General features: G+C 47.5%; 1 protein-coding gene across 1 annotated transcript in view; it reads left to right on the forward strand.

Moving 5' to 3' along the window:
* stx1b (syntaxin 1B) overlaps positions 1-11,762 on the forward strand; it is a 52,307-nt gene extending 40,545 nt beyond the window's left edge. Inside the window, exons 5-10 of the mRNA XM_030408466.1 lie at positions 1,856-1,929; positions 3,999-4,107; positions 4,424-4,497; positions 5,079-5,216; positions 5,320-5,430; positions 5,560-11,762. Coding sequence (XP_030264326.1) covers positions 1,856-1,929; positions 3,999-4,107; positions 4,424-4,497; positions 5,079-5,216; positions 5,320-5,430; positions 5,560-5,640 — 587 coding nt within the window. The 3' untranslated portion in view covers positions 5,641-11,762. The remainder of the gene's footprint in view (positions 1-1,855; positions 1,930-3,998; positions 4,108-4,423; positions 4,498-5,078; positions 5,217-5,319; positions 5,431-5,559) is intronic.

The following is an 11,762-nucleotide window of genomic DNA, read 5'->3' on the forward strand; positions in this document are numbered from 1 at the left end:
TCCGTCTCCTCCGTCCTGATGACAGTCAGCAGGTCGTCTTTTAACGTGAAGCTGATGTGAAACGGTTCCAAACTGTCTGTGGTTTGCAGAAACGTTCCTCCTGACTCGGCTGTTGGTGCATGTGGTGATTATTTGTGTGTTGAAGGAGAAACAGTGTGACTCATCGATGTGTTTCAACGGAACAGAGGAGGAAATATCAGGCGTCCACAGGACGTGTCAGAGGACGCATTCACTGTCAGAACATGAAGTATAAAATATAAAATGTGAGCAGAGTTCTGAGAGGACGAGTCGCGAGGTGACGGACACGAGGAGATTAAATCTAGAGAAGCTCAGCTGGAGTCTGGTGTGTAGTTAACGTCTCGGTGGACGGACGTGTCGTCCTCGTCCTGCTGACTGACTGTTTCTCTCCACTCTGTGGACGTCTGCAGACCAGAATATCCACACGCTTTATTAAACTGTGTCTCCCCAGCTGAATAATACAGGATTAAAGCTGAATGAGGAAGGGAAGCTGGTGGAGGAAGAGGAGCAGCAGCAGGAGGAGGAGGAGGGGGAGGAGGGGGAGCAGGAGGAGGGGGAGGAGGAGGAGAGGAGGAGGGGGAGCAGGAGGGGGAGGAGGGGGAGCAGGAGGAGGAGGAGGAGCAGGAGGAGGAAGAGGAGGAGGAGGAGGAGAGGAGGAGAGGAGGAGGAGGGGGAGGAGGAGGGGGAGCAGGAGGAGGAGGAGGAGGAGGAGGAGGAGAGGAGGAGAGGAGGAGGAGGAGGAGGGGGAGGAGGAGCAGGAGGAGGAGGAGAGGAGGAGGAGGAGGAGGAGAGGAGGAGGAGGAGGGGGAGGAGGAGCAGGAGGAGGAGGAGAGGAGGAGGAGGAGGAGGAGGAGAGGAGGAGGAGGAGGAGGAGGGGGAGGAGGAGCAGGAGGAGGAGGAGAGGAGGAGGAGGAGGAGGAGAGGAGGAGGAGGAGGAGGGGGAGGAGGAGGGGGAGGAGGAGGAGGAGGAGGAGAGGAGGAGGAGGAGAGGAGGGGGAGGAGGAGCAGGAGGAGGAGGAGAGGAGGAGGAGGAGGAGGAGCAGGAGGAGAGGAGGAGGAGGAGGAGGAGGAGAGGAGGAGGAGGAGAGGAGGAGGAGGTGGAGCAGGAGGAGAGGAGGAGGAGGAGGAGGAGGAGAGGAGGAGGAGGAGGAGGAGCAGGAGGAGAGGAGGAGGAGGAGGAGGAGGAGAGGAGGAGGAGGAGAGGAGGAGGAGGTGGAGGTGTGCAGGCTGCAGGTTAAACACAGAGTGGAGAGAGACGCAGGATAATCTGTTAATCCCTGATTGATCAAACCAGCCAACTCAACATGGCCGCCCTCAGACGCCTCCTGCTCTGATTCTTTAATAACACAGCTGAACTTTAATTCAAGATTCATGTGTCATCATGCAACACAAATATGCAGAAACTAACAGACTGATGAATACATTATAACCTGGTCTGGATCAGCTGGAGATAAAGTTTGGGCAGTTTAATGGTTCTAAAGTATATTAAAATAAAATCATAAGTTTGATATTTGAGCTTTAACTGTAAACTGTCAGATGATCTCAGTGATGTCTCCACATGAAGCTGAAGAACAGAATATGAGAATATTAAAACGTAGCTCAGAATTGTTCTTAAAGCAACAAAGATGAATAGTTTTACAGTAACGATGATTCGGCTGTTGATCAGCTGTTTCCTCAGTAAACACACCGACATGTTCAGCTTCCTCTCCAGGTCGCTCGTCCTCCCCTTCACAATAAGAGCATCAACTCAAAGAGTATAAGGAGGATGTTTCCTGTTGGATCTGAATCTGACTGACTGTGTGTGTGTGTGTGTGTGTGTGTGTGTTTCATCCTGCAGCAATCGAGCAGAGCATCGAGCAGGAGGAGGGTCTCAACAGATCATCAGCGGACCTCAGGATCCGCAAGACACAGGTGAGTCCAGGTGTCTGGACAGACGTCAAATACATTAATTATTCATTTTATATTAAACATTTATTCTGTAGTGAAAAAGAGAGAAACCGCCAAAATAAAAATGTATATAAATCAATAAACAAATTAAAAAGGCATTAAACACACCAAAATACATATAAGAAATAAATGGAGGCATTAATTAATTTATACATTTGATTTTTTTAACTTTCCTATTAATTTTTCTCTTTTGTTTATTGATTCACTCGTTTTCAATTATTTAGCTAATTATTTTTACTTTGTTGCTTTTTACCTCTTTTTTATTTCCCTCAACTTCTTATTTTATTTTATATTTTTAAATTAATTTTATTCAGTAGCAAATCAAAATACAAATGTTAATGTATGTCACATTTTATGAATTAATTAACACATTTATTTTATATGTTTTTGTGTTTATTTATTGAGTCATTTTTTTATTTCTTTGTTTATTCTTGATTTTGGCAGTTTTAATCCTCCATACATACATTATTTTCTTTCTTTTTTAAATACATTTATCTATGTAAATACCAGGTGTGCAGGTGAGCAGGTGTGCAGGTGAGCAGGTCACCTGAGCATCACATGTGAAGCCATCTTCAGGCGTCAGGATCACAGGAGACGTTTTATTCATTATATTACATTTTGTCCTGAACGTATCTGAAGACGATCTTTACATCATCATGTATGACATCACTGTGATGTCACGCTGCCTCACTGATACAGAAAAGAACTCAAACATCCAGAGAGCATCGAATGCATCTCGCACTGATGGGGTGGGAAACACCTACTGAGCACGTGCAGAGACGCATCTAATGACATCACACAGATCCTCTAATGACATCACACAGATCATCTAATGACATCACACAGATTGTTTAATGACATCACAGATCATCTAATGACATCACTGATCATCTAATGACATCACTGATCATCTAATGACATCACTGATCATCTAATGACATCACAGATCATCTAATGACATCACTGATCATCTAATGACATCACACAGATTGTTTAATGACATCACTGATCATCTAATGACATCACTGATCATCTAATGACATCACACTGATCATCTAATGACATCACAGATCATCTAATGACATCACAGATCATCTAATGACATCACACAGATCGTTTAATGACATCACTGATCATCTAATGACATCACAGATCATCTAATGACATCACTGATCATCTAATGACATCACTGATCATCTAATGACATCACACTGAAGGTTCTCAGAGTGTCAGTGTAGTACGAGTACTCTTACTTCAGTATCCAGATACTCCCTCCATCACTCACAGCTGACGACTCTGTATTAGAGTGTGTGTGTGTGTGTGTGTGTGTGCGTTCTGCAGCCGTCTCATCATGTGACCCTTCAGTATTCTGCTCTGTCATTGGCTGCTGCCTCCTCCTCTCCTCCCCACCAGGCTGCTCCCTGCTGCCTCCTGGTGGAGGAGAGGAGGAGTGCAGCAACATCACCTTACACAACCACACACACACACACACACACACACACACACACACACTGTGACTGTAGTGGACGCTGGTGGAAAGTAACTGAGTACATCAGAATGAAGAAGTGTACTCTAACCGCCTTAGTTACTCGTTACTTGTCAGATCTACATTTTATATCCCACACATGATGTCATCAGTCCCCAGATCTTTCTCAAACAGTAATAGATTACTGATACACTTCCAGCTACACACGTATGTTACACACGTAGGTAACACACGTATGTTACACACGTATGTTATGTCAGATGCACATCAAGACTGTGTAACGAGAGTTACAGTCTTGATGTGCATCTGACAAACACTGTTAATGTTTCACAGAATCTTCTCGTCTGCCAACAAATGCAGTCTAACGTCTCTTCGTGTCTCTTTGTGTGTCTCTTTGTGTGTCTGTTTGTGTGTCTCTTTGTGTGTCTCTTTGTGTGTCTCTTTGTGTGTCTCTTCGTGTCTGTTTGTGTGTCTCTTCGTGTCTGTTTGTGTGTCTGTTTGTGTGTTTGTTTGTGTGTCTGTTTGTGTGTCTGTTTGTGTGTCGCAGCACTCGACGCTGTCACGTAAGTTTGTGGAGGTGATGACTGAGTACAACACCACGCAGTCCAAGTACCGCGACCGCTGCAAGGACCGCATCCAGAGACAGCTGGAGATCAGTGAGTGCACAACACACACACACACACACACACACACACACTGCAGCAGAACTGATCCGATGGTGTTGTTAGCGTGTCGTTGTGTGTGTTTGGGTTCAGAAAGTTACAATAAATTCTTCACTTCTGTCTGGAACACGATGCAGATCCACTTCAGGCCCGGCAGCACGATGACGCTGACGGTTCTCAGACTTCACGTTCTTGTTTAAGCATTCCTGTGTGTCACATGATGCATCATGAGACTGAGGTTCTGCCTGGTTCTGCCTGGTTCTGCCTCAGGTGTTCTCAGCTCTGAACCTTCTCTGTGTTCTGTCTGCAGCTGGGAGAACCACCACTAATGAAGAACTAGAGGACATGTTGGAGAGCGGCAAGCTGGCCGTCTTCACCGATGATGTAAGTCCCTCTGACCCGAGCTGCTCTGACTCCCTGACGGTTCTGACGGTTCTGACTCCCTGACGGTTCTGACTCCCTGACGGTTCTGACGGTTCTCTCATGTTACCATTCGCACCTTCAAATTAAAAGCTCACACATGTTTAGGCGCCACAGCTGCGGCCACTTGACCCGATGCTGTGGTCAGCGGTCCGACAGCTGTCACTGAGCTCCTCGGGTTGAAGCCACACCCACCTGTGATGTCACAGTGCACTAACAGTACTTCAGCCAGTGGAGCTCAGCTGACATCAGGCTCGGTTCTAACAGGTGAGTGAGTCGGACACTTTGGTCACATGACAGAAAACACGAGCAACAGGAAGTCCGACATCACGACCACATTTAACACCAACAGAACCTTCAACAGAACCTTCAACAGAACCAGAGACTGATTCACACTTTAAAGAGCACTGAAGCCGACGGCTGCAGACATTTTGTTTAGACCCACTCGTCTCTGACCGCGTGTCAAGACGTACACGTAAATACGTTTTTATTTGCTGAGTGAAGTTTCTTACTTGCTTTTTTTAATCGTCTGTCGCCTCCTGCAGATCAAAATGGACTCTCAGATGACCAAGCAGGCTCTGAACGAGATCGAGACCCGACACACCGAGATCATCAAGCTGGAAAACAGCATCCGCGAGCTGCACGACATGTTCGTTGACATGGCCATGCTGGTGGAGAGCCAGGTGGGTGCCGTGACGCCAGGACGCCGCTGCAGGTGTGTGTCGACTGTTTGAAGTCACCTGTTCACCTGTGTGTGTGTGTGTGTGTGTGTGTGTGTGTCCTCAGGGAGAGATGATCGACAGAATTGAGTACAACGTGGAGCACTCCGTCGACTACGTGGAGCGAGCCGTGTCCGACACCAAGAAGGCCGTCAAATACCAGAGCCAGGCCCGCAAGGTACCGTGACCGCCCGCGAAGACGACCTCAGCAACCAATCACAGGGCTGCGTGAGACACATTTGTGATGAGGATGTTGTTTACGTTATATTCTCTCTTCACACGGCGTGTGCTTCCTGTCGCCCTGCAGAAGAAGATCATGATCATCATCTGCTGCGTCATCCTGGGCGTGGTCCTGGCGTCGACCATCGGCGGCACGCTGGGCTTCTAAGACGCTCCGCCATCTGCCGCTGTGACGACCGACACCGACCGACCGTCTGACCGCCAGCAGAGAAAAGAAACACCAACGACGACAACAACACAAAAACTTGAATCACAAATGCAAGACAGATAACCAATCAGCTAGGAGAGATAACAATCCAATCACAGATAGAGGAAACATGCGGGGGTGGGTCCAAAACACAAAGACAAAAAAAACACACAATAAAAACGCCATCACATAAATAATAGCTGACAAATACAACGTATACAAAAAGAGGGTACAAATAAACCTATTTATTACAGATGTACATGTAAATGTATGAACATATGAAGCAACACATGTTAGAACATGTAAAAAATGATAATATGACATTTACTTGTTTGTTTGTTTGTTTTGCTTTTTTTTCTTATTTTTTAACGGTTTCTTTCGTTTTCTGAGTCTCCGGACGGTGACGGTGCCGCCGCTGGCCCGAGTTCTGCAGGACCAGCGTTCCGCCTCCAAACTTTATTAAGTTCCTGAAATGTATTTCTTAGTCCAGATTCTGGAAGCTTCCAGAACTCTGCGCCCCGGAACGTTCCGTTCCTGAACGCAGCACGGACAGAAGGAGCGCGAGCTTCTGGAACGCCGGATCGTTGCGGAACGCCGTCCTGCAGGACGAGCGCCCGCCGGCTCTGGTAGAACCAACCTTGTCCCCGTGTTTCTGGGAGGGAGGGACCGACCTCGCTGTTGGCTCACCACCTCTTTAGACCACCTCTCATTGGTTGCTCACTCCTGTCATTCACCTCAGTCAGCCTATTAAATTAGCCTGGACGGGCACAGGCCGACCTGCCACCATTAAAGAGCGAGCGGGACGGAGCGTGACACGCCGCCCGCTGAGCTGCCAGCCGATTGGTTTGGGCAGCGCCGTGTGGGGGGAGGGGGGCGTCGCTACGCCGTGGCAGGTGTCCACAACAACAGCCTCCCCTTCTGTCACACCTATCCGACCAAAGAGCAGGGGGAGGGGCCTCCGGTTTTCTTGCTGAATTCGATTGGACAGCTGCAGAAAACGTGACGTTTGACTGACAGGTGAACGGTGGGGGGGAAGGAGGAAGGTTTAAAGGAGGGTGGGAGGAGTCGGAGGGTCAATCTATGCAGTTTAGATGAGAGGAAGAAGACTCGTCCCGCCTCCTCCGCCCGAGATAGCCAATGAGGATCGGGGTTCACGTTAGCGCACTGAAAGGCTCGTCGCGGCGTCCGCCGGGCGTCGTCTCCGAGCCGTCACAACTGTTCTTCCGGAAGATTCTAAAAAATGAAGAGAACACTTTAAAAAGTAAAGAAGAAAAATGAACTTAAACAGAACAATAAATAAAACTAACAAACAAGCTCGACGACAAACGAGTCGGACAGAAGACGTAGAAGCCGAAGCTGCTGGCGTCGCCCTGGTTACCTGAGTGTCGTGGTTATATCGTTGCTTTCTGTTTCTTAATGGGGAACGTTTGTTGCTTCGTTGTTCCGTGGTGCTGCTGTTTTAGTGCGTGCGTGCGTGACGTGTCCCGTGACGTATCGGCCTGACATCATTTAGCGGTTACTGTTAGCCTGTATGGTTTGATGCATCGTTTCCTCCCTGCGTCCCTCCATCTCCTGCCTGAGTGTGTTTGGGGATCGTGATGTTTCATTCACACCATTTAAATGCCTGAGTTGCACAGGTGCTACTGAACAGGTGAGGCTTTTCCTATGGGTGGATTTCCTCTGTGGAAGGTGGAACATGTGACACACACACACATTTACATACATTCACAGCAGAGCACACGCATGAACACCTCATACACACCTTCAGCGGACAGTCCACCTCTACATACACTTCACCCTTCCCTGTGTCTCCGTGCTCGTGTTAGCCGGGTCGCTCTGCATGCTGTAGCGTTAGCTTGTGTGACGTGTAGGTCGTGTAGAAGCTGCTCGTTGGAGCTTGAACAAGTTTTCTGCTCTTTTCTATTGTCAGAGACGCTTCCTGTGTGTCGGAGCAGTGTGGAGGACGGACTGCAGCGCAAGACAAGTTGGAACATCTGATCACGAGGTTCCTTATTAGCTTTTTTCTAGCTTGTAAAGTATCGAGCGTTTTACAAACGTGGAGCACAACACAGAACGTAAATCTCAGCTTTTTAAAATGTGCACAGTCTTTATCGGGTCGCGTTAGCAGTCGCGGTGTTTCTGCACAAAGAGTTCACTCGACTCTCATCAACACAAATGACAGAAAGTAAGGCTAAATTGAAACAGTAGAAAATGTAACTAGTTACCACAGTAATCAGAGTACTGAGTGAACCTCGACACTGCTCCAGGCGGGTCAACGTGTGCATCACAGTTCAGGACTTCGTATGTTGTACAAGCATGTTCTGTTTGGTTCCCGTTAACGTGGTGTGTGTGTTGAGAAGTTGAACGTGTGTGTTGACCCGACGCGGACACGCGGCTGCGTCCAACAGTTTTGTGACTCTGGCTTCAGATTGGGGGGTTTAAGGAGGACGGGTCGTCCGCGTTCAGGCGCTGTGATACGGAGGCTCGTCTCCTCTGTTGAGGCCGGCGCTGGACGGACCTGCGCCGTTACATCACAATCACTGTCAGGGGAACAACAACCACAAAGACTACCTTAAACTCCACGAAGTCCGTCTACACTTTACTCGATGTCGAAGCAATAAAGTCCGTTTGTTATAGTTAAGTTTCATTTGACGTGTTAGCTGCTAGCTTACTGTGTCTAGACTCTACTGACAGACTGTAGAGCTGCTGACGGGAAACTGTTCTGGATCAGAGGAGATCTGGTTCTTTAATAAAGATCCAGTTTGCAGCTCTACGGCTCTGAAAGACTCTGACGAGAAGCTAACGTGACGTTAGCAAACAATCAAAGCCGTCACGTTGGCTGCTGGTCACAGATACTCGCAGACACGATGACGTAGTCGTTGCTTTGTTGAACTTGTGTGTTTTCTTGGGAGGTCGTAGTTGTTAGCGCTGTTAGTCGTAGATGTCGTGATGCTGTGTAGTCGCTAGATTAAATAAAGGGCGAGGATTCAGAGCCTCAGGTTTGGAGAAGAGCGGAGGAGGGAGTTTTTATTTTGTTCTTTGACTTCCCAAAACCAAAACTTAACTTCTGTGTTCACCAAAGCTTAGCAAACACCCGACCCGTCCCAGCAGCAAGATCCAGTAGATGTTTGTTGAAACTGATCGTCAGTAGATTTAGGATGATTTAGCACTTTTCTCTGCTGTTGTGTTGTCACGGCTTCATTCTGTCTCTGAGTGGTTTTAGATGGTAGAACTCTGAATCTGTCCGCTAACCGATCGATGTCACGTTTGCCCGTTGATCAAATGCTTGACTACGTTTCCCAGGTGTCTTTGGACTTCTTTAGAGCTCTGCTTCATTTTGGAAATCCAGGAAACTAAATCGACTCGCCTGTTGGCTGTTTACAAAGTCAGTACATTTAACCTCCACCAATCACAGCGCCCCTTTCATCAGACATTACATCATAAAGTCAGCTGCACAGTTTCAATTCAGCTCCATGTTCTCGATGGTCGATGGTTGTCAAGGTGACGTCACGGTTGTCGCAGCAGTCTTGCGATGATTCGGCGGTGGAGATAAATCAGCGATGTGAGGAAGCCGTCGTAGCACCAGCCAGCTTGTTGACACTGATGTTTCTTTACCATATCTGTGTTCGTTTTCTGTAAAGTTCCCGTTCCTGTCAGGCAGCCGTGATTCCGGCGCTGCCGCCATCCTCCCGCGACAGAAAACACGGACAAACATCAGCAAACCACAAAGCATTAAAGTCGGTGAGGTGAAGGTTTGTCCGGGTGTTCGGTCCCCCGTCCTCTCGTCTTCCCTCTTTGTGTTGTAGTTGTTTGGTTGTACAAAAAGACGGCGCTGAGGTCCGGGAGTCTGACCCGCCCGTCCCGTCGTGTGTAATAATAATGATAATAATAATAATAATAATAATAAAAAAGGCATGCAAAAGCGTTGTGGAGTTTGCATGATGGTGTTTTTTGTACCCCGACCCCGACCTGCCCCCCATGTCGTGCACTTTACTGTTCATTGGACCAATCTCTGGTTAGCACGTTAGCACGTTAGCTAACTTGACTCATTCCTACTCGACCTGCAGTCTTTTAAAGTTGAGCACATGTTGGCGCTTTCTTTGACATTTGGAGCAGGTTGATATTTACATTTTTAAACACGTCAGCCATCCTGCCTCCCTCCCTGACATCGACCTCCACGCCTCCCGCTAGGTCGCCCTCCGCTCTTTCCAGCGGATGTGTGTTTGTTTGCGTTGTTGTCTAGGAGGAAACCTTCGTCCAGCGGCCCGTGTGTGTGCAGCATGCCTCCCTTCCTCCTCAGTGAAACAAGTGTGGTGCATTAACGCGTGAGTGTGTGTGTTTGTGTCGGAGCAGCACGAGTTTGTTTTGATGTGCGAAGCGTCGATCGCAGGTCCACGGGTCGATCGCAGGTCCACGGGTCGATCGCAGGTCCACGGGTTGCAGCCGTTTGATGAATTCCACTTTGTTGTTTTTGGAAATTGTTACCGATGTGAAGAGAAAAGAGATCAGACACAGCTCTGACACCATGATCACTGTTATTATTCTATTTATTGAAATTCAAACCAAAGCGTTTTTGCCCTCCCCTCATGTGTTCTCAAAATGTTCGCCGCTAATATCAAAGAGCACAACGCGAGTCAAGTTTACACTGAGATGTTCGTCACAAATGATTAAAGAAATCCATCCAATGCTACCGTCACTATAGAAACAAAAGCCCAGCCCCCTGCCCACCACCAGCCCTCACTGCATGTTGGTCTGTCCGCCAATCAAACCGCTACGATCGTTATCTCACGCCACAACAACGATGTCTGCCTCCACAGTCGCTCCTTTCCTTCTCACCTGTAGATGTTAGTTTGTGGTCTGATTAGTGGAAACATAATCATCTGTGAAAAAGTTAGCAGACGTACACTTCTCCTCCACTTGAGGCGTAAACGGAGACAACGGTGGTGCTTTCTTCTTCTCTTTGTTGATTAATTGCTGTTTTTCTTGTTACTTTGATGTCTCTTTTTTTTGTACAGCTTGTTTATCAGTCTGACTTCACACCACAGGATCAGCGCCTCTCTGCAGGGTGAGAGTTTGGCTAGCTAGCTTAGCGCACCCGCGAATCATGGCTAACAGTCGCCCAAAGCCACATCTCCTCTCCAACGTCTGAAATTACAAATGAAAGTAATTAACGTGAAATAATCAGTCAGGTAAACTACAATGAAGCAGTGCTAGCTAACAAGGCTTTGCCTCATTGTGATCATCACGACTGACCGTAACTTTAGCATTGAAATGTAAACATCTGGAGAGTCATTGAAAAGGTTAGCTAGCTATCAAGTGTATACCTTTAAATTCTCCAAACTTCAGACCTTGTCTCCTGTAAGCTAATGCTAGTTAGCTAACATTAGCTAGGTAGGATAAAGAGGTTGTTTATTCTTCAGTTCATTATTCTGACTCATTTTCATGCTAATCTGTTATGTTATTTGCACTAAACCAATCAGTATAAAAGTACATATCTGTCCCAGGAGCAGCTAGCTTAGCATTGGATCCAAGAACTCTGTAAATGATCTTACAACGAGCAGTTTCAGCTCCCACAGACCTGCAGCGAGCCTGTTCCTGTGTGCGAGGACGACTGCAGCCTTGTCAACTGAAGTCACATATACGGAAGAATATATATAAATCTTACACCAACATTCTGCGTTTCTATAACTGTATGTACGTGGCTGTGTAGCCATTTCTGCTTCTGTCGGCTGTGTACAGTTTTTGTCAGAGCGGGGTGCAGAAAGCAGAAAAAAATCATCTGGAGAGAGTTTGTGTGCGACACCACGAGTCCAAAGACTGACTTGCCGTTAGCCGTTAGCTGTTAGCCGTTAGCGTGAGTGTGGAAGTAACGCGGCGTCTTGTTCTACACACACGTGACTCGTAGTTCCTGTAGATCACCGTGTGGACTCAACACGCTCCAGTTGCTTCTGCAGACACGAACAGAACCGAGCTGGAGGACCGAGACGACCCAGTCAGTCATGATTTTTTGTTCCTCCTCGTCGGACGATTAAACTCTTCTCTACGATGATTTTTGTCTTCCTGAAACCATTTTCCAAAACCAA

The sequence above is a fragment of the Sparus aurata genome, chromosome 23 (genome assembly GCF_900880675.1).
Source record: "Sparus aurata chromosome 23, fSpaAur1.1, whole genome shotgun sequence".
In the NCBI taxonomy this organism is placed as follows: Eukaryota; Metazoa; Chordata; class Actinopteri; order Spariformes; family Sparidae; genus Sparus; species Sparus aurata.